The sequence below is a fragment of the Phacochoerus africanus genome, chromosome 4 (assembly GCF_016906955.1).
Source record: "Phacochoerus africanus isolate WHEZ1 chromosome 4, ROS_Pafr_v1, whole genome shotgun sequence".
Classification (NCBI taxonomy): domain Eukaryota; kingdom Metazoa; phylum Chordata; class Mammalia; order Artiodactyla; family Suidae; genus Phacochoerus; species Phacochoerus africanus.
The window spans coordinates 135597690-135623496 of NC_062547.1; the positions used below are offsets into that span (position 1 = coordinate 135597690).

At 55.0% G+C, this 25807-nt stretch overlaps 1 protein-coding gene across 1 annotated transcript in view; it reads right to left on the reverse strand.

The window, feature by feature from the left end:
• Nucleotides 1–25807, reverse strand: part of FSTL4 (follistatin like 4) — a 416868-nt gene that overhangs the window by 122067 nt on the left and 268994 nt on the right. The window contains exons 5-6 of the mRNA XM_047778622.1: nucleotides 12827–13020; nucleotides 9150–9273 (exon numbers count right to left, since the gene is read on the reverse strand). Of these exons, the coding sequence (XP_047634578.1) occupies nucleotides 9150–9273; nucleotides 12827–13020 (318 nt within the window). The remainder of the gene's footprint in view (nucleotides 1–9149; nucleotides 9274–12826; nucleotides 13021–25807) is intronic.

The window sequence follows — 25807 nt, forward strand, 5'->3', positions numbered from 1 at the left end:
CCCTGCCTTGTTTCCGGGCTCCTACCTGGAGCCTGGGAGGGCAGCCTCGGCGTCTGAGGAGCCCCTTGGAGATCTGGGCCCTGACAGCTCACCCCTTCACACCGCAGCCTTCCCAGCAGCCCAGGCCTGGCAGCAAGCAGGGAGTCCGCAGAGCCACCTTCAGGGCTTAAAGGCACCATCAGTTCCTCTGAAGTCCTCAAAGGCTTTGAAAAACACTTAGTTCTCTGAGGACCACGAGGTGCCACCCTGGTAAAAAGCTGACATTTAAATTGTTCTCATTTTATATCTTTGTCATGAAATTCTTTGTTTCCTCTACAGCTATTTCGGCATATTTACTAACATTCCGAGAGCTTTCTCTTCTCTGGGAAACTTCAAGTTTCACACGATGCATAACGAGAGGCTGGGCCGGTGATACGCGATATGCGAGAAGACCCAGAGCCTGACCTGCAGCCCTGCTGGGGGTTCTAACCCCAAACAGTGAGAAACGAGGTGCTACCCTGCCCCTGCCTCCCCCTCCCAGAGAAGGGTTTTTAAAAAAACAAAAAATCACCAAAGCATCATATTTGGATGAGTTTTCTTTGCAATTCGTATATAATAGATTTTCAATAACAACCTGTACTTAGTGCATTTTCTGCTATTCAATTGCTTGGCACCGAGGCCATTGACAGCTTCCAGCTGGGATCTTTCAAAATGGAACGTGCTTGAAGACTCACCTCCAGATGATGCTAGAAGGTGCTGGGTCCGACCATGCTGCTGTCAGCAGCAAACCACTGGAGATGGGAAAGAGGGGGTCTGGGTTGGAAACTTTCAAGAGGAACACGTGGGAGGAGGGCGAGCCAGCGGGCTGGTGGTGGTTGTGGCTCGGAAGTGACCTCGCCACAATGTGATGCGAGGCTAGACGGTTTCACCCCAGAGCCCTGATACAAGCATGGAGGGGCCCTATTTTACCACCTGTGTCCCCATGAGGGTGGAAGCCCTCACTGAACACCCTGCACCCCCCTCCCCACTCATTGGGCTGCCAATGGGCCTTTCCTGTACAGTCTGGGCTGTTGGAGGGGCAGGCAGGCTCTCGGCAGTGTTTCTGCCTTCAGAGATGGGGGTGCCTCTAAGGACAGAGTTCATAAATTTTGGAGATTCATCCCTTGTCAGGTGACTCATTTGCAAATATCCTCTCCCATTCAGTGTGCGCTGGGGGTTTGGGATGGACATGCTATAAAATTAGGTTGTGATGATCAGTGTACAACTAGAAATGTAATCAATTCATTGAGCAATATAAAAAACAATTAAAGACACAGTTCAGGCACTGGAGCGTCAGTTCCTTGACACCAAAGAAAACAGCCCTATTTACTTCATGGTCCTGAGTGTCAGCCCTGGAGATCTGAAGCCTAAGGGGCTTCCAAGGCCAACTCCTGCCCTCCAGCTGATGCTCAGTGCCCTCTCCTGTGCCTTGCGGGGGGCTGGTGCACCTGCGGTGCCAGGCCTCGCCCCGCCCCGCCCTACAACTCCTGCGGGAGGCTCCGCAGATCGAGCGGAGTCGCCCTTTTCCTGGGTGGCCCCTCTGTCTGAATTCTGCCCTCTGAGGTGCCACGGGCCAGCCCACCCCTTGTGGCAGCCCCCTCCCTCACCCCAAGTCCTTTGTCCCTTCAGGCCCATGTCCTGCCCCCTTGGTCCGGGGTCCTTGCTCCCCCGCTTTGCCCGGTTATCTCCAGCGCAGTGTTCGGGCCTTACCTCGAATGTCCTGATCTCTCTATGGAGAATAGGTCCCGTCAAGTCTGTACCCATTTATTCTCTGTCTCAGCTCCTATTTTGTTATTTGGTGGCAGTTGCATTGCCCAACTGCCTCCCTGGCAGATTGCAAGCTCCCTGCGGGCAGGGCCTGGGTGTCTTGCCCAAGCTGTGACCCCCACCCAGTGCTGGCCTGAGCAGGCTCTGGGAGTGTTGGCTGACCTAACATTTTCTTTCTAAGCTTCCCAATCTGCGTCAGATCCTTTCGTCACCTGTGGCCTTCCTGCCTTGGCCAGGCTCCCCTAAAGTGTTCTGGCCGCCAGCCTGCCCCTTCAAGGGACCCTACGTTCCATGGGTGCCTGGTGGAGAGAGAGGGGCTGTGGCTGCCCACCCAGAGGCTCCCTCCTCTCACAGCCATGCCCAGGGTTCCCACAGTGTGCCAGGAATGGTGCTGCTGCCTTTTCTGGCACTGGCCTGAGTCAGGGGGCCGGGGTCTCTGAGCTCAGTGGTTGTGGTCCAGAGGCTGGTCCTCCCACCTGCCGGGGCCCAGCCTGGAGACCTCAGGCTGCCAGGGGCTCCAGTTTTCAGCAGGATATACTGCGTCCTCCTCTGTCGGTGTCAGCTTTGTGATGTGGCCTCAGTGGGAAGGAGGTGGCTGCAGGGGCCTGTGCCAGAGTCTAGGAGGAAGTGCAAACTCACATTCTACACTAAGGAACTATTTTCCAAGGTGCACGGATGTGCAGAGAGACTACAGAGCTCACCTGGGGTCTGGGGTGGGGGCCAGGAGCTGCGGGGCCGAGCCTGGACCTCACAGCCGGGGTCTGCTGCCTCACCTGGATGTGGCTGAGGGCTGGTGAGCAGCTCTGAGCTCCAGCCCTTACTCCACACTGAGCTGTTGGAAGTGGGATAATGCAGCATCAGGCAGGTGAGTGAACAGGGTAACAGGACACTTGTCCTGAGGAGGCTGAATGGCCAGTGAGCAGCCCCCGGAGCAGGATGACAGCTTATGGGACAAGCAGCTTTGGTATCCATCAAGGCCCATGGGTGCATCAGGAGCTCACCTCATATCCCAGTCACTCGCCCAGCTGAACAGGGATGTCAGGACTCTGGGGGCAGCCACAGGGGCGCCCCCTGGCCTGGTCTGGCCTGGCTGGTGCCCCCCCCACCAGTGATGCCAGCTGGGGGGCCCCAGCAGGGCACTTCTTCTGCTCCCTGGGCCTTGGGGACAGTCACATTGTGTTTGGACCCCTCTGTGTGCCAAGTGTATTTATTTCTCCGTATATTTAACCCCCTTATGGAATAAAGATGTACCAGGGGCATTCTGGGCACCACACCCTACGTTTGGCTGGAGCACATGGAGCCTAGGGACTAAGACAGGCTGGTTGACAATGACATGGCACAGAGGGACGGGTGCTAGGAATGCACAGACTCTTTAGCATCAGTGTCATCACCCACCTGGCTAATGGGCACCTACCCACAAGGTACCATTCTAACTGCTTCACATGTATTATCTCATTTAGAGCCGAGTAACCCTACTTTGTGGTTATTAGAGATAAGGAACTAGAACCTCCACTTAACCTCTGGTAAATACCCATCCAAGGTCACACAGCTAGTAACCTGTAGTAAGCAAGTGGCAGAACAAGGATTTGAATCAGGTCTGATGCAGTTCACAGGCGAGTTATTGTGCAGAGATGAGCCCAGGGCTATTGGAACACAGAACAAAGTGTGTGGGGCTTGGGAGAGGGAAGAGAAATTAAGGAAGACTTCCTGGAGGAAGAGACCATTAAGCTGGGACTTGAAATGCAGGGAAACCCCCTGTGGGGACAGTCTGAGATCCTCTTTATTAGAGAATGCTGATAAGTTGCCAGCCTGTGTTTAAATGTGTGAGATGTTTCTGGCATCAGGCATTTGGTTCCATTCTGGTTCTCCTACCTGCTGGCTGTGTGACTTTGGGTTAGCTACTTAACGTCTCTGAGTTTCAATTTTTTCATCTGTGAAACTGGAACATACTACATGGTGCTGACACATGATAAATGTTAGGTATCGTTTTATAGAATTTGAATAGTAAGAGCCCATTACTAGCTAAATTGATATTAACAAGCAAAAGAGCTTTCTGATGGCACTCTGACTTTGGCTTCAAGGGCGAATGACAAGCTCCCGCGGAAGCCTCCTCAGAGCCCCTCCCTCTACAGGAGGGGAGGAGAAAGTCCGTGCCAAGGGGGAGTGAGACGCACACATCTGACGCCTTCCAGTTTTCAACTCTTCCCGTGGCCCCTCCAACTTAGCTCTTTTATGCCCTTGAGCAAATGAAGGACCAAGGGCAGTGACTCAGGTCTTTTTGCCACTTGATTTGCAAGTCCAGCAGGAGGCAATCGGTTTCTCCCTTTGGGGTTGGGGGAGTCGTCACACCTCTGGCCTTAGCCGCCGCCAACACCGACACCAGCACACAGGTAACTCTTGCTCTCCAAACTCAAGCGCCAAAGAGATACAGATAAAATGTTTGACAAACCTCATGCTAACTGAAATGTTGCTATTTGCTAGCCCAAACTAAGGAAACCAACCGCGTAGGATAAAGTGGTATCCTTACGGGCTAAACTCGCCCCACACAGATAAAGACGCAGGTAGATTTGGGGGAGGGATGGTTGCCGTTGTTTTTTTGACCAGTCTGCTCATCCCTGAGTGGCTGTGAGGGCGACTACGCTAACTTGCCCAGCACCGTGTCTGGCCTGTGTGGGCATCACTGATTCCGCATCCATCCTTTCATTACACAGCAACGATGGCAAAAAAACAAAACAAAACAAAACAACACAGCTGTAAATTCGCCAGGTGACCCCCTCCTCTGTATCCTGGATACGGAGGTATCGCTATCATCAGATTAAACCCCTCTTTTCCTTCCTGCTTGCCTGGAGCCGAGGGAGGGCGGCTGACTCCCACAGCTCCCTGCGGTCCCCCGACATGGGTTCTCCTCCCGGACACTGTGCATTCGTGATCCTGAAACATTAGCACGGAAGCCCTTTACCCTGCACCGTGAGCTGCGCAACCGCTTCCTGGGCATGCAGCACAGCGCTCTCAGAGGATTAATTAAAAGGACAAGTATCTTTCTAAAAAGCAGAAGGAACTTGCAATGAATTTCAAGCGAGAGAAAAATCCCCGTTTAAGCAAATGCTTTTCCCATGATCCCAACCCAAGCATTCCGAAAAGTATAAAAACATGCATTATTGAAAAGATTTTTAGGCCAGCAACTTGGAGATTAATATGTGGAGATGAACAGATAGGGCTGGCATGCGTCTTGCTCACCAGTGACCTTGGGTCTCTGCTTGATGGGGGTGGGGGAGGGTGGCGGGGGCGAAGGCACAGGCTGAAAGGACGCTGTGTCTTTTTCGTCCGAGATCAGCCTGTGATTTGGAAAGCCAAAAGCAACCTGAAGAGAATGTCTGGGTGAGAAATAATGGCAGTGGCGGGGGTGGGGGGGGGGGCTGATATTTCACTGCTGTCACGACACAGAGATGGGTGATGAGCAGCCTTCACGTCTTCTGACAGAAAGAGGCTGAACTGACTTCCATGGCTAAGGGACCTGTCCTCTGCCCTCCTCGTGAAGGAGGGACACTGGTTCTGCAGGGCCAGGAAGAGGGTGCAGCCCTCACCATGAACCAGCTCACCAGCCCTGGGACTCCTGGCATCATCCCCAGCCAACTGGAGGCAATGGCAAACACTGGCCCAGCCTGGGCTAGGTCAGCTGCATGAGAAAGTGGGATTTAGGAGACACCCCCAACACCCCAAACTTGTAAATATAACCCATTTCTCCAGGGAAGAGTCTCCCCCCAAACCCATCCTGTAATCGAGCAAACGAGTCAGGGCCAGGAGTCATCCCACAGATCTCTCCCAGCCTGGTAACCAAGGATCCTGGCAAAATAGAGACTAGAGGAGTTCCCGTCATGGCTCAGTGGTTAACCAACCTGACTCACATCCATGAGGACATGGGTTCGATTCCTGGCCTCCCTTGGTGGGTTATGGATCCGGCGTTGCCGTGAGCTCTGACACGGCTCGGACCCTGCTGTGGCTGTGGTATTGGCTGGCGGCTACAGCTCCCATTCAAGCCCTAGCCTGGGAACCTCCATCTGTTGCAGGTGTGGCCCTAAAAAGACAAAAGGCAAAACCCCCAAAAAGCAGAGACTAGAAAATACAGCTTTAAAGTCTCAACCCTTTTCAGCCTGTCAGCTTCAGTTTCAGAAATTAAATCCAAGACGTTGTTGCTGAAATGTTTGAGCTGGTACTTGCTGAGTTTTAGTGGGATTGCTTTAATGCCCATTGATTTCTGGGTAGTAAGTTGTACCTCTATGTCTTATTTCAATTACTTAACATTCCCTGAACCACAAATCCATTCCCAGACAGATGGGCATTTCGTCGAGAGTTCCTGTGACTTTGAAAAACCATTGATCCCGTGCACGCCGAATGGTCGTGTGTCGGGCCTTTATGGCGGGGTTAACTCATTTTGCGGCTTCCTTAATGGCTGAGGGTTTACATTTTATTGCATATCTATTTTTGGGGGCTGGGCTGTGATGAATGGTTTGGCTGCCTGGTTCAAAACAAGTCCAAGGCGACAGCAGAATCCAATTTGCTTTAAAAAATGATGATTATAAAGCTTTTCAAATAATAATCCAGGAATGAGGGAAACAGAGCATCACTCTGCGTGAGACACACAACTGGAGGAGATGCGCCGAGGCCCCCCTCCACCTCCCCCTCCACGGGCAGCTCCTGCTTATAATGACCTTCATCTGGGAGACCAGGGCGGCCTTGTCTTTCTTTCATCAGGGGCAACAGAGATGCTGTCATTTTCTTTCCTTTTTTTTTTTTTCTGTCTTTTTAGGGCCGCACTGTGGCATAGGGAAGTTCCAGGCTGGGGTTGAATTGGAGCTGCAGCTGCTGGCCTACACCACAGCCACAGCAACGTGGGATCTGCGCTGTGTCTGCAACCTACACCACAGCTCACGGCAACGCTGGATCCTTAACCCACTGAGCGAGGCCAGGGATCGAACCCACATTCTCATTACTACTGAGCCACCACGGGAACTCCCAATGCTCCCACTTTCTTGAGGGTAGAGCCAAGAGCTCCTGCTTGGTCCCAGACCAATTCCTATGAAACAGGCTCAGGGATCAGAGCCTTCTGAGTTGCCAAGTGGCAGGACAGTGCCCAAGCAGAGCCATTCTCTGCCTAATGATGCCATCATCATGGGACATCTGAGTGGGATGCCAGGTGTATCCCCCAAATCCTGAAAGGGGGGGGATACACCTGGGGGGGCCAGCTCTTAACATGCACTTGTTTTTCCTTTACAGCTCCTTGTGCTGTAAAGGAAAGCGTGACGCGGAGGGCTGGACACCCTGCCATCTGCCCTGACATCGACTCTTCTTATTCACCTCTGTGGAATGAGTGTTACCAAGGGGGTTCCAAATGGGGAGGTGGATGGAGAGGATACGGTGGGAGGCAGATGCTGGGGCAGGAGAGGGAGGGGCTCATGCGGTGTGGGCAGGTCGGTGCCCAACAGTGGACTCACTAGAAGGAAAAAAGAGCCCTAGCCCCTTGGTAGCACCCGCATAGTGTACATTTCTGTGTTGCAAACACGGCCACAATGGCTGATGTGAACCTACCAGCCACGTAACTGCCTTGCAAAAATCCTGAAGCTCTAACAACCATCTCACGAGCGAGGTCTCCAGAGTTGCTCAGGCTTCTGTACATTCGAAACTGCAGAAATTTATTTCAGGGAATAAGCTGCTCAACCCACAAAACAAACACCTCCACAGCAGACGGAGCCTCCCGTGCACTCACACCTTAGGAACTACCAGCGGCGGACATGCAGCTTAACCGTGGGCAGGAAGGAGGAGGATGGGAGCCCGGTCCAGTTGCTGTCCATCAGGCAGAGCCCCGTAACGGGGATTGGACTTGGGCCCCGGGGGACATGGACTCCGCGGACTGGAGACGCCCTGCTCGTATCCAGCTCGTGGACGTTTCCACTGGTTTCTCTGCTCGTAGGTCACACGAGTCCCTCTTCTACCTGTCACGAGAGTCCTTCTGGCCAAAAAATCACGAGGACGCCTCTCGGGCCTTGCAGATGTTTGGAATAACAACGGCGCACAGAGCTGTCGACATGAAGCAAGAAGAGCTTCCTGGAAAACGGAACCCCAGGGTGTGGCTGGGGCCTGGACCAAGGACACCAGGACCTGAGGCTCTGAGTACACAGGGCACCCTGGGGATGGGGAGTCGGGGGGATCTCACCCCTGCTTGCCCAATTCCAGGGCTTGACACTGGGAGCTGGGAGCTTGCAGGTCACGTCCAGGGGTGTCTCACGCAGGGCACACACAGGAGCCACTTTAAGCAGCGCCTGTGTGCTGTCCACGTGAAGGGCTTTCCCTCTGTGGGTCGCTTGTCTCGAGGTAGGGCCCCACCCCCACCCCCAACTCTGGAGTTCTCTGCATCGCACATCGTGTGTGTGTGTGTGTGTGTGTGTGTGTGTGTGTGTGTGTCTTTTTCAGGGCCACACCTGTGGCATATGGAGGTTCCCAGGCTAGGGGTCGAATCGGAGCTGTAGCTGCCAGCCTATGCCAGAGCCCCATCTGCGACCTACACCACGGCTCCTGGCAGTGCGAGATCCTTAACCCACGGAGCGAGGCCAGGGATCGAACCCGCAACCTCATGGTTCCTTGTTGGATTCGTTAACCACTGGGCCACGACGGGAATGCCTCATCTCGCATCTTTTGGAAGCCCTGTCCCAGCTCCAGCTCCAGCTGACACGAGGTCATTTCCTGGAGGAGCAGCTCAGGGAGAAGAGCCAAGTCCTCAGTCACCCCACCTGCTCGCCATACACACCCGTGACCCCTCAGAAGGTCCGCTCCGAGCATCTCCTCTGTTTTCAGACAGAGCGCCCCCTTTCTCTGCTTTTCCAGGGATCCCCACCTCCCTTTGGTCAACCTGGACCCTCCCTCTCCAGGTCCTGAATAGTCACGCCTCTCTCCTGCCTGGCCAAGCCCCCAGAACCCTCCTGCAGGAGCTGCCCCTAGGCAGCATTTCCTAAAGGGGCCAGGTCACCTAGGAACCCCAACATCTGCTCCCTCCGTGAGCCGTCATGGAATCCCCCAAGGACGACAGGCAGTGACCTCCCAGCCTTGCTGAAATCACAGTCCTGGGTTCCTCAGACACAGAGATGAGAAGAGCTTTTGTCCCAAAGGAGCAGAGTGGCGCCCCCCGCCCCCACCCCGTCCACCTTACTCTTTGGCTAAAGCTCAGGCTGGTTGCAAAACAAATTCAGCTGCTTCCACCCAGAAAACACGCCAGCCTTGGAGACAACCAAGGAGAGACTCCAGGCCCCTAGACCATTTTGGCGCAGGGCTGCCTGCACCCTCACCGCGAGCCCCGACGGGGCTTGACTTACGGAAGGCTGTGCAGAGCTCGCGGAGGGTGAGGACGCCGTCTTTGTTGTAGTCATCAAAGCGGAGGAGGTCGCCCGGCGAGCACCCCAGGAAGTCCTCCTGCAAGTCCTGCTCCTTCAGCACGTGCTGCAGGGGAGGAAAGGGACAAGGTAGAGCCCCAAGGGAGCTTGGAGCTGCGGGCATTGCTGGAGTGGCTCAAGCCAAGTGGGGCGCAGTCACTGGTCTGTGTGTGTGTGTGTGTGTGTGTGTGTGTGTAAGGACCCTGGCAACAGCTCAGTGGGCCACACAGAGCAGCCAAATCTCTTTGCTGTTGGCTTGCCTGACCCTCTCATTTTATTTTATTTTATTTTGGGGGTTTTGTTTATTTGTTTTGTCTTTTTTTCAAGGGCCACACCCGAGGCACATGGAGGTTCTCAGGCTAGGGGTCCAATCAGAGCTGTAGCCACCTGTCTACAGCCACAGCCACAGCAACACGGGATCCAAGCCCCATCTGTGACCTACACCACAGCTCCTGGCAACACTGGATCCTTAACCCACTGAGCGAGGCCAGGGATCGAACCTGCGTCCTCATGGATACTCATCAGATTCATTTCCGCTGAGTCACGATGGGAACACCTGACCTTCTCATTTTAGAGATGAGAAAGCTGAGGCTCAGAGAGGGAAGAGACTTTCCCTAGGTCACACAGTGACAGCGGACAAGTCAGGATTCGCACTCCAGGCTGTCTTCTCCCTGCCTGGGCCAGCAGTCCCCATGCAATCTGAGGTGAGAAGGATCCTGTGGTCGCCTGGTCTCCCCCTTCGTGTGGCAGATGGGGGACACAGGGAAGAGAAGGGGCCTGATCAGATAAACCCAGCAAACAGTGGCTGCACTCAGGGGTCTCAGCTATGTTGGGCGGGAAGGGCCCCTGCTCCATCATGCCCCTGCTCCACCATGCCCCCCTCCCCACCCCTGCCAGTCTGTCAGGGCAGCGCGTCCCAGCCACAGCACTTCCGGAAAGCAGAAGCTGCCATGCCACTGACCTAGGCCTGAGCCCCCGCTGCTGCCTGCCTTGGCCAGCCAGGAACACAAACCAAAACCCTTGGGATTTTGTCTCGGGGACCCCAGGTGGGGGGTTGTGAACCCCTCCCTGCATGTGGCCTGGGCTGCAGGGCAGAGGCCTCTCCAGTACCACCAGTCACCTTTTGGCACATGTGTCTGGAATGAGAGCCTTGTGAGCAAGATGCTATCTCAGAAGAAGGGCAGTGATTTTATTTTGTGGGGGAGAGGGGACCAGAGGTATTTTCTATTTATTTAAAGGCAATATTAAAGGCAATGTAATGTGATAATGTTAAAAAAATGACCCTTCACCCAGCAAGCAGGACTGGTCGATAAAAGGGAGATCAACCATGACAGTTGAAATCAATCTTCCAAAGACAGAAATTTCCCTTTGTCCATTTCTGCATTGGAAATTGATTAACGTTTCATAGGACCCACACGTTTTTCCCTGATGCCACTGATACGGTGTTAAGGAAAGGGCCACTTTAGCCGGGCCCTGCTGGGCAGATTTATGAAATGGACTTTAAATACATTACATTTTAAAGAGGGAATCCCAGTGCAATTACCACGCTTGTTAATGACTTTAGGTGCCTCTGGGCACATCGCTGCCAGGTTAGAGCAATGCGCTCAGGAAATTTCTGTCTACCTGGCAGCTCCCCGGGAGCCACGTGGGCCTGGGGTGCCAAGAGCCCACAGGCATCTCAGTCCTGGGCAAGGCCAAGCCCCTGCCCTCCCTGCTCCCTGCCCAGATGGTGGCCCGGAAATCGCCAGATGGCTCTTCTCTCAAGTAACCATTGCTAACAGGACTCGAGCTCTCCCCAGAACAGCTGGGGTCACCTGTGGGTTCCTGCCCCTGCCCCTTGGGGTCTTAGCCATAGCTGGCATCTGAGTGTTGATGGAGGTGATGACGTGCGGGCTGGTGTGTTTCTGGGAGGTCTCCCGGGGTGCAGGTTGTGGATGGACTTGCACCTGCTGCCCAGGTATGGGCGGGCAGAGCTGGTCTGTAAGTGCCTTAGGCGCTGTGATGTCCCACGTGCATCCCTGGAAGCAGGCTCTGGACTGGCCGCACTTGAGAAGGTCAAGTGTCTGGGTGCCTGCTGGCCCCACAGACCTTGAGGGGATCCGGTGGAGCCCGCGGAAGGAGCCCACTGCACTGTGAGGAGAGTGGATCCATGCGCATCCGCCCCTGGGGTTCATTTAGTCCACCGCGTCCCAGGCAGCGCATGCGCGCAGGCAAGGGACCGGATTTCTTAGAGCCGAGGCTTCCTAATCAAAAAATATCTGTGAGGTGGAGATAACAGTAGAATCCACTGCACAGCAGAGGGTGGCTGAGAGGTTTCAGCGGGAAATAATAGCAACGAAAAAGGTGACGATGACAATGATGCTGATGGCTGTCACCTTCTGAAATGTGCCACGTGCCAGGCTGAGCACTTCACATGTCTCAGCTCTTCGAACCTTCCTGGGGACCCCATAATAGTCCCATACAAGGAACGAGGCACAGAGAAGTGAAGCTGCCTGCCTAGACCCACTAGCTTATGAATGCCCGAGGTGGACTTGAACTCAGGCAGTTTGACAGTGACGTCTGCGTTTGTAGCTCCTCCCCTGTAGAAGGAGAGACACATCTGTGTAGGGCGTCACAGGTAAAGGGCCTCACTTAACGCCAAGCAGGCAGGCCCTCCCCACCCTGGTCCTTCCTGGTGACCTGGTGACAGCCTTGATGAGGTCACTGCCGTGCCACGTGAAGGATTTCTTTAAAGCAGTGTCAAAGATGGGGACTGGTCCTTACCACCTGCCCTCTGGCGGGGGGAGGGGGGGCACTCTGTGGTCTTTGGGGGGGAGCTGCTGGGCCCTCCCACCCTGCCTGCGGAAGCTCACCCCTTCCTCCCTCCGTATCTTTGCACCTGCTGTGCCTCCAGAGCCCGCAGAGGCAACCCAGCAGAGCAGGAGCAGGACTGCAAATCTTCAGGCGCACCCAGTCTGCCTTTCTGCCACCAGCACCCCTCCTGCAGCTGGCGTGCTGGTGCCCTGGGCTGCTCCTTCCTTGCTACTTCTGGCTGCAGACACTCACTGCCCCTGTGCCACCTCGCACGGCCATGTGTACTATGGTTGGGAGGCAGACCATGGGGCTCAATCCAAGCGTTTTCTCTAAAGAAAGAGCAGTGCTCAGGGGTGGCCACAGGCTTCCTGCAGGCCAGCGGGCTGGGGGTGTGGGCTGCCGGTACCCGGACATGGCCTCAGGGAGAGGTCACAGGGGAGAAGAGGTGGGGACACCCAGGCTCCAACCAGACCTGCTGAGGGAAGAAAAGACGTCTTTCCTAATAAACACCTCAGAGGCCCGCCCCCTGCCAGTGTGGGTTGTGCCAGCGAGCTGAGAGCGCCTCCGAGCTTGTTTACAAATATTGGCTGAAGGTAGCAGGCTGGGAGGAGCCAGTGACATCAGTGTTTGTCAGCGGGTCTCAGGAGGTGTTAAACACAGCCTCTCCGACTCCCAGGGGATGGCTTTTTCTTGCAGGGCCGAGGCCGCCTCAGCATCCTGTTTTGGAGCTGCTTACAAATGGCTCTCCCCACGTGGCTCTGTTCTTCACAGGCCAAATGGAGCCCTGGATCCCTCCCCGAGGAGATTTCACCCAGTGCTGTACCCACCTGGGCCAGTTCAGAGCTGCTGAGGTGGCCGTCCCCGTCTGCATCCAAGTCCTTAAACAGAGATTCCACCAGGAGGCGCTTCTGGGAGGCAGGGTCCGGCCGGCTGTCCCCTTCGTGGGGTGGCTGCAGGCGGGTCTGCAGGGCCAGAAGGACCTTCTTCAGGCGGGCATAGTCAGCCATGGTGCACGGGTCACCTGGGAGGGAAGACGAGGTGACCGCAGTGAGACGCCTCCCTTAGTCTTGAGAAAGCGTCCATGAATCCCACCCATCAAGTTACCGGGTTCCCACCACGTGCATGCAGGGTGCAACCCGAGGAGATGAGAGCTATTCATCCACCTGCCTACCAGAATACCCCAGAAATATCTCTTGAGTGTCAGATACTGGCTACACATGATACAAACACTGGAAGGAGTCTGTCTGTCCATCCACAAATGTTTATTGAGCACCTATGACATGCCAGCACATATGACACGCCAGAGTGATTGCCATACGTCCAGGGGAGGTCCCAGCGGCAGCCCCGCCGTGGCTTTAGGAAAGCCGGCCCAGATCCCCTTCTGCAATAGCTCGTCTTTGCCTTAATCCCACCTTCAAGGCTGCTTTGGCATCCGTGGCCTCATAGATGAGGGAGTTCCAGTGAACAGGACTAATAAGCCCTGCTTAAGATAATTAGGTACAGTCCCAGAGCTGGATTACTTCAAAACGAACACGTGTATACAAGCCGATGACCAAGAAACAAAAGGCAGCTTTGACGCAATTAAAACCTACGCACGCAGCCCATTACGCTCAGGCCTTTTATCACGGTCGTGCTTGCTCCCAGCATCAGAACCACACAGGGTTCTGGCAAACGGGGCCGCTGATGCCCTGTGACATGACATCATTTATCTCGCTGGGAACAGGGCGTGAGTTTGTTCCCCTCAAAGGGCTATGCGGCTATTTGCAATGCCCAAGAGCCTCTCCAGGCCCATCTCCCCACCTCCCGGGATGCAGTGTGTACGTCTAGCGGCTGGGTTTGCTGAGTCCTGGAGCACGGTGTGGGCCCAACCTCCTTTCCAGGTTGAAGACAGGGTGCCGCTGGGAAGGAAGGGACCAGAGCAGGACCCCGGCCCATAGCTCAGGGTGGGAGAGTCTATATAATGGCAGTGCTGAAGAGCATTGGCTCTGGAGTTCCCGTCATGGCGCAGTGGTTAACGAATCTGACTAGGAACCATGAGGTTGCAGGTTCGATCCCTGCCCTTGCTCAGTGGGTTAACGATCTGGCGTTGCCGTGAACTGTGGTGTAGGTTGCAGACGCGGCTCGGATCCTGTGTTGCTGTGGCTCTGGTGTAGGCCGGAGGCTGCAGCTCTGATTGGACCCCTAGCCTGGGAACCTCCATATGCCGTGGGAGTGGCCCAAGAAATGGCAAAAAGACCAAAAAAAAAGAGCATTGGCTCTGGAGCCCGCTGGGTTTGAGTCCCAGCTCTGTGGCTGCCTGAGCGTGTACTTTGTATAAGGTGCCTCAGTGATGGCATCTGTGAAATGGGGAGAACGGGGCCATGCACACAGGGCTGCAAAGAGGGTTAAAAAACATAGGCACATAAAAGCTTAGCACTGGCTTGGCACCCAGTAAAGCCTCAGGAAATGACAGCTGCTCTTCCCCGTGCCGTTACTGGAACCCTATTTGCTTAAGAGCAACACACAGGGAAGCTGCTTGGTGGGAGGGGGCAGAGGGGGATGTCTGTCTGTCTCTCTCCCTCCCTCACTAGACAAGCCTGGATGGTCCAACCACTTTCTCTTGTGCATGTTTGCGTTGCCAGATTTTCTTCCAATTCGGGGTCAATTGATTCTAGTGAGAAACAGATGCCCGTTACTATTTCCTCCTGCATGTTTATTTAGAAAAAAAATCAATTGCTCTGTTCAATATAATCAAATCTATTTGCTCGCTGGGAATTTCCATGCTCTGCTAGGAATAGCTCGCCCATCCCCCAGGCTTGCTAGCCTGCCGCTATGGCCCAGCAGGCGATCCACTCCTGGGAGCTCTCAGGGCCCCTGGCTGGCAGATCTGATACTCAAGTCTGTACAGCTGTGCAGGGTGGGAACCAATGGCCGTGTCCCAGGGGGACGCGTGGCAGCTTCTAGGGTTCTTCTGCTTCCTGAGCCCGGGCAGAGGTCCATCTGCGGAAGGCAGAGGAAGTGTTCGGCCCACATCTTGGAAAACTGGTCCTGGTGAATGGACAGCAGCTGGATGCTGGGGATGAGGGGAGCTAGGAGCTTTGGTGGCGATGGCAGTGGGGAGTCTCTGTGTGGAAGATGTGCAGGGACCTGGATTTCAGAGCCTGTCAGCCTGTCCCGGACAGGCATTCACGCCTGCAGGCTGGGGAGCTGGCGCACACAGCAGATGGAAACGGGGCTGATCGGAGACTCGACTCACAAATGCAAAGGGACAATGAAGCACCTAAAAAACCACAGCAGGGCCACCTGGAGGATGGGCCAGGCCAGGTCAGGTGGGCAGAGATGTCTCAACCTCACTGGTCCTTTCAACCCCCAATCTTCCTCACAATCCTTGGTGGGCACAGATCTCTGAGGTGCCTGCTGTCCTAGGCCAGGGGTCCACAGCCAGACATCACTGGCTGGCCACCCTGCAGGCCAGGGAACCCAGCAATGGGTTCCTGCCAGGCAGGTTGCAGCATCCTCCCCAGGCCCCGCCCCTCCCATCACCTCCCTACAGCTCTGCGTGAACTCACAGTGGCTTCTCCATCCTGGCAACTGCCCGGCTCATGCCTTCTAGTCAATAAGGCACATACAGGTCTAGAAATCAACTTATGGGGGGAGGGGTGAAGGGCCCCCTGTCTCCAGGGCCAGCTCTCCGAGCCCCGAGCCTGGCTTCCTGCTGGGGTTCACACCAGCCGCGCCCTCCCTGTCCTTTTATCAGCATTTCCTCATAAACCATGCATGCTGCTGAGTAACACATCGAGGCTCGGAGGGAACTTCCATCCTGGGCATCAAGGCTGCCCATGAGGGAGAGCTCACACAGCCGGCGGGGAGGCGAGTCTCCCTAAGGATGAGACCTGCAGGATGAGTGAGCTGAGGAAGAAGGAGGCAGAGGAAAGGGGTGCCAGGCTGCAGGCCTTGCAAGTGCAGGGGCACCCGGATGGCACAGTGCGTCCGGAGCCCCTGAGGAAGCTGGTGGGGCGGGGTGGCAGTGAGGTGGGGAGGGCACACGGGACAAGGCTGGAGTGAAGTGTGGAGCCAGGCAGGATGCCAGGCCCTGCAGTTCACACTCTGCCAAACTCCCGCTGTCCTTTTTTCCTTTACTGGGGATCTCACTGTGCCTGTGAGTCCCGAGCTGAATCGGGTGGCTCCGGGAAGACCATCTGAAGTCCTGCTTTATCCCTGGAGCAGTTGTGCTTTACTGCTTAACTTTATATGCGTTTCAACCTCAACTAATTAAATCATTGGTCCAACATTCCCGAGCTCCTCTAATATCCTTATAGCTCTGGGGGCCCCCAGCACCAGAGGAAAGACACCCTAATGCAGCCTTTCGCCACCCATGGAGAGGGTCACTTGAGACTCCTCAATCCAGACTCCCATCAAGTCCTTTGAAGCTTCATCTCCAGCAAGGAGTGTCCTCTCGAAAGCGTCCCTCTGGGTTTCCAGGATGCATGGCTTCCGAACAAGGCATATGAAGATGACACTTTAACACATCCCAGGGTTTATCTTTTTCATCACGACCCCGCTGGTCACAGGGGGTCTGCATGGAGCGCCTCACCGAGCACTCCGAATCTGCCAGACCCGGTCTTTAGCTGAAGGCTCCCATCCTGCTGCCAGGTTGGAACCTTTGTCATACTGTACAAGAAAGACGTGTCGCCTGACGAGCACTTGCGAAGTACAGATGAGTCCATGACAGAAAAGAAAGGACCCATAACCTGCCTCCGGAGGCCGGCTGGAGGTGAAGCCAGGCCCTCTGCACAGGTGATCCCAGCGCTGGGCCAGACTCGCTGAGCTCTGGTGGTCTTGTCTGCTGCACAGGCCCAAGTCCCAGCCCACACAGCCTGTTTTCAGGTCTTCCTCCTCCCTCTATGCAATTTGGGCAAGAGCCTCCATACCCAAGGGGTCATTCTTATCGTCATGTGGGTTGTCACTGCCACTTGCGGTGCCGGTGCCTCGGAGCTGCTCCACGGAGGTGCGGGACGGCGTGCTCTCCCACCAACTCCTGGCTCAGAGGCTGAGGGTGGCTCTGGGGGCATCAACCCTGCCCCAATCCAGCACGTTCGGACTCTGCAGCACCTGCCTGAGGCCAGAAAAGGCCCTCAGGCTGAAGGTGAGGTTGGAAGCTATTTACAAGTGTTACAGGAATGATCCACCAAAGCTGCACGTGACCTCTGGGTTGATGGCGGGAAATGGGATGGGGTGTTATCAGTGTCTGCTACATCTTTCTGTGGGGTCCCAAGTTCTAAGCCACTGGGACGCAGCATGGCAGTCTTAAAGGCTTGTGGATGTGGTTGCAGACTGAGTCCTGTGGCTCCAGGGCAGAGTCTCTCAGGAAGATGCTGGAGGCGGGGGGACGACCACCCTGTAACAAGCTTTCCTGGGGTCATAAAGTAGAGACAGGCTTCATTAAGGGGGGCTATGTGCACCTGAACTTCACGAATGACAGTCATTGCACGACTGGACGGAGCACTGGACAGGTGACCGCCTGGCCCTGCCTTTGAGTGGCTGCGCGATTCTAGGAAAGGCATTTGCTCCCCCCTCCCAGCCCCTACTTCCTACCTTAGAATGGGGCAACGACAAGAGTTCCCATCGTGGCTCAGCGGTTAACGAATCTGACTAGGAACCATGAGGTCGTGGGTTTGATCCCTGGCCTCGCTCAGTAGGTTAAGGATCCGGTGTTGCCGTGAGCTGTGGTGTAGGTTGCAGACACGGCTCGGATCCCGTGTTGCTGTGGCTCTGGCGTAGGCTGGTGGCTACAGCTCCGATTAGACCCCTAGCCTGGGAATCTCCATATGCTGTGGGAGTGGCCCTAGAAATGGCTAAAAGACCAAAAAAAAAAAAGAAAATGGGGCAACAACAGCTCCTGCCACCTAACAGGGTCCTGATATAAAAGGAGATGCGAGAGGACTCTGTGATATCCAAGCAGTCAGCCAGGCCTGAGGGCTTCTCTGCATGAAACAGACCTGGAGCCTCTGTCTTTGTCCCTGTCACCGATGCCTGGGGTGGCACAGCTGGCCACTGAAGCCCTTTGCATCCCCGTGAACATCCAGCTCCGAGGCCCCTCAGGGAGGGGCTGGGCCACAGGCTGACTGTGATGAGAATCCCCAGCTGACCCTGGGAAGGGACCAGCCCTCCGCCCCCTGCCGGCCGCGGTGCCCTCTGTGTGGCAGCACCAGCCCCGCTTGGCCAGCCCCCCGCACAGGCCTTGGGCTTGCCGTCAGCACGTGTGTGCGGGGCTCCTCCTGCTCACAGACCAGGCCTGCTTTGGCCGATAAAATATTGATCAGCCTGCGGAGGAGCCCAGAGGGTGATCCTACTTTCATGTCAGAACTTGGTAATGAACTACATTTATCAAGCCCGTTCTCCACGAGAAAGGTCAGCCGCAGATCTGGCTAAGTTGTTATGACACCTCATTAATCTAGTTCCCCCCATAATTGTCCCTCTTTGAAGATTCTAATGTTCTCCTATTCCAGCCACACTCCTTCCGCGCCGACGGAGATTATTAGAGCCAGAGCCCAGGCACATCCGCATTTAATTTTTTGAGCAAAGAGAGATAGGACGCAGGTAGCAGCCTCTGGAATTAAACGTCCGTCAAAGGCACACTTTCTGTTGTAAAACAAAGAGAAACAAGGGAGACATGGTGAATAGTCTATCAGCCATGTGGGCGCCTGCAGGATGGGGCCTCAAAGGGACGGCCTTTACTCTGTGACAGACAGAGCTTTGGTCCCGGGTGCGGGAGGGGCTGGTGGCTCCGGAGCGTCAAGGAAAGGCGGGTTGTCCAGCGGGAGCAGGTGGGAGCGCCGGCCAGGCAGCAGGAAGCTCAGGATCTACCCAAGAGCCAGACCAGCCGTGCAGTCAAGGCCCCGCAGAGGCCCAGGTCCCAGATTTTGGGGCCACCTGGAGGCAGGAGAGGGGCTGGGCTGTAGACACCTGGCGCTAGGGTGGCCGGTGGTGTGGGAGATGGGGAGGGGCCAGCTCTGACTGCTTCCCTCTCCAAAATGCCACCCCACCGTCTAAAGGGGTCCCCCGTGCCTTGCCCCTTTCCCCAGTCTTCACTCTTCGTTGTTCACACACTGTTGGTGTCAGGCTGCCCCATCGGGTGGGAGCCCCTGGAGGCCAGGGCCCTGCCTTGTTGCAGGTGGGACCCCAGCACCTGGCTGATGCACCTGTATGCAGAGGGTGCTCATTAAATGCCTGCTGATTGGCCAACTGTGGCATCTTGGTGGAAAGGGGTAGCAGGGGGTTCAGAGAGTGGCTGATGTCCTGCCCTGAGGAGGGGACAATCCCAGCCACGCTGAGCGCCAGGGACCGAGGTCTGGAACACTGAAGGGGGCTGGGAGCCTGTGTCATTCATCATATCAGCTCCTGGTGGGAGGGGGCCTGCCTCGCTCGTGGGAGCACCCCAAAACCTGCAAAGGTGGCCCCACAGAGTGCGGTCCAGCACAGCCAGGCTGGGAGTGGTGGCGGAAAGGCGCTGGGAGCCACCGAGGGGTGCTGCCCTGCTGGACACTGGCTGGCATGGAAATGTCTCCTCCAAGCCTCCTGGGGTCAGGGGTCCTTGGGACCTGCCTCTGGAGAGAAGGACGATGAAAGGGTCGGCCCTCTGGCTCCATCAGATCACTGGCCAGGACGTCTCCAGACAACCCCGCCAAGAGGCCAGGCAGGGGGCCCTATTCTTGGAACAGCAGCCTAAGCGGGGAGGCCTGAAGGTGAATTTGGCCACCGCACAGCTTTGGGAAAGGTCTGGTCTCAAACCAAGGCTCTGATCCGTAACTGAGGACGAGGCTGACCCGGGCGACACTCTGTGTTCCCAGGGACAGCTTCATACATGGGCAGAATTGGGGGGTCAGGGGAGGGGGATCCCAAGGCCCCTAGGAAGAGCCCAGCCCCCTGATGGATCTTCAGGATGCTGGCGCTTCCCTCACTGGGGTGGCCTTGCACTTCCAGAGTTTCCAGCAAACCCTGAATTTCCTGGAGAGGGGTGTGCCGGACACGGGTTACTTGATATCACAGAGAACTCCTCTGCTGTTACAGAAGTCATTCCTTTTGGGGATGGGTGGGGGCAAAGGAGCAGGGGGACAAAATGCTGGGCGCGGGCTGGTGGGGGATGCTCTGAGATGCCAGCATCTGGGGGAGGGCAGCTCGTTCCCAGCCACACACAGGCCAGCCCTTTGGAAGTCGCACAGTGGTCAGCCACGCCCTCACGCCACACCCTCTGGACTCCAGTTCTTCCTCCACCTGTTGGGATGGCCCAGCACTTAGGCACAGATCCCGAGCCCCTCACCTGGAAGAACCCCTAGAGGGGCCTGGCAGAGAGACTAGATGTGTCCACAACCTCTTGGCTGCTGTTGGATCCGCTCACGGGCAGCCTCTCCCCTGCCCCCTGCCCAAACATCAGCAGCCCTGGTTCCCTGCCTTCAGCTGTCCTGATACGTAATGTCACTGCCGCAGACAAAGCTGTGATCATCTCCACCCAAGCAAAACCCTAGCTTAATCGTCTGGCACTAACATCGCAGCTGAACGTGGTTGTGTTACATGCGCCTCCGTTGCAATGTGTCATTCTGGGGTCTATTTTGAAACTGCTAAGCTGTGCACGGAGCAAAAAGCGCTTTCCTCCGTGGTCTAATTTATGAGCCGCCATAACTTTACTGGAGTCTAGCTTAAGAGGAACAGATGTTTAACTTGATGTAAATTCATGAACATGAATAATCTTTCGGCTGCCATTTCTGGGAAAATTCAATTAACAATAAATGCCAAAACCAATGGGCTTAATCTTTCGGAAACATTTCCACTAAGATGAGGTAGGATTACCGACGGTGTTGACCAAGCCACAAAGGTCTGAAAATTCCTGGTGACTGTTAAGCACACATGATACGGTGGCCTCATAATCCCCAGACAGACACCAACAGGTGTATTCAAAGCCATGCTGCCTGGTGACTCCCTGCTGGCTGTGCCCTGGGGCCTGTGACTTCTGAGCCAATGGGTCACTGTTGTCATACTCAGGCCCCCTGGGAGGTGTTTATGACATGGCCTGAGCTGTGATGGGGCCGCCTGCAGATCTGCTCCGAGGTACCCTTTCCTCGAAGGCCCTCTTCTCAAACTTGACTTTTCCGCCAAGGCCCAGCTCCAAGGAGCTGCTTCTGTTTGCTCCCAGCCACACACTCTCGTCTCCTCCATAGACTGTGCTCCAACGCCTATGCATCTCCTGCGTGAATGTCTTCAGTCCCTTAGGGAAGTGGCCTCGGGGACCTACACTGGACATCACCACGGGCCCCGAGGGCCCTGGCGAGCTGCTGCCTGCCCTGGTTTCGGGGTGCTCGGCTTGCTTCCCACACTGCCATCACTCTGGGTTCCACCTGGGTCCCCTCTTCACTCTCTAGTCCCAACCCCAGAATTGGCAACAGGCCACCACCACTCAGGAGCCGCCTCTCATCGTTCCAGACACCAGAGGGGACCTAGCATCAGGCTGGCTAAGCATCCTCGCACAGTGCCCTCTGCTTGTTCCCCTGGTCTGTCCTGGGTGTCCTCCCAGCTTCTTTGGAAGGTTCTGGGTTGAAGGGACAGGGCCCATTCGGGGCCCACCCATCGGATCTCTACATCCAAGGCTCCATGTGGCCTCCTGTCTGGCCTGGCCCAATACACACGCCACGTAGACTACGCTCCCCCTGCCCCAGCTGCTGCACCATCGCTGATCAAGCCTGGTCAGATGCCCGGTGGAGGCTACCGCCTCCCCTTACACCTGAATTCATGGACAAACCCGCATCTCAATTTTCACCCCAGCATCAGGTGATTTAAATGAACAAAACCACCCAGAGCTTTCCTAGATAAATGGTACATTTGCTCATGAATGCCTGGTTCCATTGATGTGGCTACACAATCTGCCGTATGACATTTACACTCCTCTCTTCTCTTCCTATTAGAGAAAGCAAAATTGGTTGGATTCCTGGGAGAGGGATCCACACACACTTTTTACAGTTGACTGGCACATCTATCACGTGGACCTGGCGTGCAAGAATAATGTTTGATAACTTGAATAAATGCTAAAGCCCACCGGGCATTAAGAACTTAAGTTCTCACTCTTGTGTTTGTGGGTAACCCACACAATCCGGTGCCCCACCAGGTCACCCACGCTTTCTAGAAGGAGGATACTGACTCCTTACAGACCCTGGGGCCCCTGCTGCTCTGTCTGGAAGCTTAGCCCCCTGCCCGCTTCCCACCCTGCCCTCACCTGCACCCAGAGAAGAAGCAGGAGTGCTGGACCAGGCGGTGGCCAGTGATGGGGGAGCTGGGGCGGGCGAGGGGGGAGAGAGTGGGCACACCTGCCCTAACTCCATCGGTTTTGTTCCTGAGAACTGCCAAGAGGCTTTGTGCCCCTGAATACCTTGCCAAAGGGAAGAGTCCTGCTACTAAGATGGAAAAACTTTAGCTCCTCAGGTGTCAGAGATGTCCAGTAATGTTGTTGCTTTGAGCTTTGTGCTTCTGTGGTCTTTGCGTGGCCCCTGAGCTGAGGAAGACCTCAACCAGAGATGCCACAGGGCTGGAGGCTGTCACTCCGGCTCTGTCAGTGGCCGGGACAAAGGAAAGCAAAGCAAACACTTTGCTCCGTTGGGACTCTCAGCACAGGGCAGGCGCTCCATCATTGACCTCAAGAAGGGCGCTGCTGTTCCCAGGATGCATTTTTGGAATTCCGTGAGGGTATTTCGGGTTCTCACAATGATTGGGCTTAACAGGTGGGTCCAGGGGCCCTTGGCGATCCTGCTCTTTGAAGCAAAGTCCTGCCCAACACAGAGTTGCTGGGCTGGCATCTTGTACACGTTTTCAAGTGTCCCCTGTGGACAGTCTTGGAGTGAAATATCTAGTCACTATTCTGCGGTTACTAGAACCTAACACATACAAAACACTTCTGTCCCCCGCCCCCTGCCCCAGGGTTTGGCAAGGCGTTTCCAAGGAGGCACCTAGGCTGTATATCGTAAATCTGGTTTACAACTTTATCAAGAATAACTCACCAGTATGGAGACTTGTCCCTATAGAAGCAATATCACTTGAATATTCAGATTGTCACCGGAACACGCCCATCACCCGCTGCATCTGCAGCTGCTGTGTTCGCAGGACCCACGTGCCGGGGCTGACGACTGACCACTGTGGGCAGCGGGTGCCCAAATATTTCCATAGTGAAAGACATGTTAAATACCCAGGACTTTTCTTTGATTTCTCCCTTACAACCCAGTTTTGGTTAAGGCCCCTATGAATTTCCAGACAATCCAGGGACTTTATAAAGTATCGGCTATGAGAACATGGATTTGATTCTCACAGGGAACAACTGAAATCTCGTTTCCCCGGCAATTTTTTTTTTTTTTTTTTTACTGTGCTAAAAGACATATAATGCAAAACCTTACTATTTAAACCATTTATAAGCCTGCAGTTCAGCGGTATGGAATACACTGGGAATGCTGTACCACTATCACCACCACCACCCATGCCCGCAACTCTTTCCATATGTAAAACGCAAGCTCTGTTCCCATTAAACAGCCATCTTCTAGGCCACCCTCCCCTCAGCCCTTGCAACCATCACCCAGCTTTCTGTCTCTGTGACTCTAGAATACTCTAAGTATCTCCAATAAATGGAATCACTGAGTATTTGTCTTTTTGTGCATGCCTCCTTTCACTTTGCATGATGTCTTCCAGGTTCATGTATGGTGCAGCATATGCCAGAATGTCCTGTCTTTTTTTTTTTTTTTTGGCTTTTTAGGGCCGTCCCTGCAGCATATGGGGGTTCCCAGGCTAGGGGTCCAATTGGAGCAACAGCGCCGACCTACACTACAGCCCCAGCAACACCAGATCCAAGCTGTGTCTGCAACCTACACCACAGCTCATGGCAATGCCGGATCTTCAATCCACTGATCGAGGCCAGGGATTGAACCTGCAACTTTGTGGTTCCTAGTTGGATTTGTTTTCGCTGTGCCATGGAAACAACGGGAACTCCTGTCCTGCCTTTTTAAATGATGAATAATATTTCTTTGTATGTATACCACATTCTGCTTCGCCATTCACTGGCTGATGGACACTGAGTTGCTTCTGGGTTTCAGCTATTGTGAATAAATAAAGCTGCTATGAATATGGATGCACAAAAGTCTCCTCAAGACCCTGCCTTCTTTTTTCTTTTTTGTCTTTTTAGGGCCACGCCCACAGCACATGGAGGTTCCCAGGCTAGGGGTTGAATCAGAGCTGTAGCTGCTGGCCTACGCCAGAGCCACGGCAACGTGGGATCTGAGCCTCCGAGCTGCATCTGCAACCTACACCACAGCTCATGGCAACACTAGATCCTTAACCTACTGAGGATCGAACCTGCGTCCTCATGGATGCTAGTCAGATTCATGTCCACTGAGCCACGATGGGAACTCCACGAGCCTGCTTTCAGTTCTTTTGGATATGGCCCCAGAAACGGAAGTTGGATATGATTACAGAAGTAGAGCTGCTGGATCCCGTGGTGGTTCTATTTAAAATTTTTCGAGAAACCATCATACCATTTTCCACAGCAGTCACACCATGTGACATCCTCTCAGTGTCATAAGGGTTCCAGGTTCTCCTCATCCTTGCCAACATTTATTATTTTCTGTTTTATTGACCATAGCCATCTTAGTGGGTGGAGGTGGTGGCCTTTCCTTTTGATGCGCCTTGGTTCTGGGATTTTGAAGGACAGCGGGAAGAATGTGTGCGTGCATCCCCAAGGCTGGGCCATGGGCACACGCGTACCTGTGCACCAGCCCAGCCTGCGATGAGCAAGCACAGGGAGACAGAAGGTGCCAGCTATGCCCTGGGCCGGGCACCAGCAGCATTGCCTGAGGAAGGGGCTTCACCTTCATGCCCACCCCACTGAGAACAAGAGGCCCCACATGGGCACCACCAGGGTGAGGGCATGACCCACCCCTCTCTCCCTTTCTCCGGAACTGGGTTCCATCCTGGTTCTGTCCTTGCTGGTACCCCTGGGAGAGGTGGCTGGGACCTGGAGGACTCTGAGCTGGTGTCTCCCATGCCCGGCGCATCCGGGGGTAAATTTTTCCCTCCTCAGTCTTGTCTGGGGCTGTTGGCTTGGACCCAGGAATCCCCAGCTTCTGAGGAAGCCAGAGAACCACCGGCTCTTAAAGACAACAAGCAGAGATGCTTCTGCTCTGGCATGAGGGGTGTGCAGACGGCAAATCAATGCCATGGAACCAGGGTCTCCAGGAAAGAACTGCTGAAATGGGAACACGTCCACATTTCCACCAGCAGAAGCTTTGCAGGGCTCGTGGGGCCACTTACTTTAGAAGGGAAGGTGTTAGAGGGAAACTGCCGGAGAATGTTCTCAGAAGCCGGGGTTTGCGCCTTTATGTGGGCTTCGGAGGAAATGGCATTTCTGAAAGAATTACCCGAACAGAGGTTTTTTTTTGTCTTTTTGCTATTTCTTTGGGCCGCTCCCTCGGCATATGGAGGTTCCCAGGCTAGGGGCCGAATCGGAGCTGCAGCCACTGGCCTACGCCAGAGCCACAGCAACGCGGGATCCGAGCCGCGTCTGCAACCTACACCACAGCCCACGGCCACGCCGGATCGTTAACCCACTGAGCAAGGGCAGGGACCGAACCCGCAACCTCATGGTTCCTAGTCGGATTCGTTAACCACTGTGCCACGACGGGAACTCCCCGAACAGAGGTTTTTAGCCCTGAGATGACTAGGAAACGTTTCCCGAGGTTTGAAGATGTATCGGAACCTCTCTGACTTGGATGATGGGCAGTAAATCCCAGGCCAAAACAATGGAA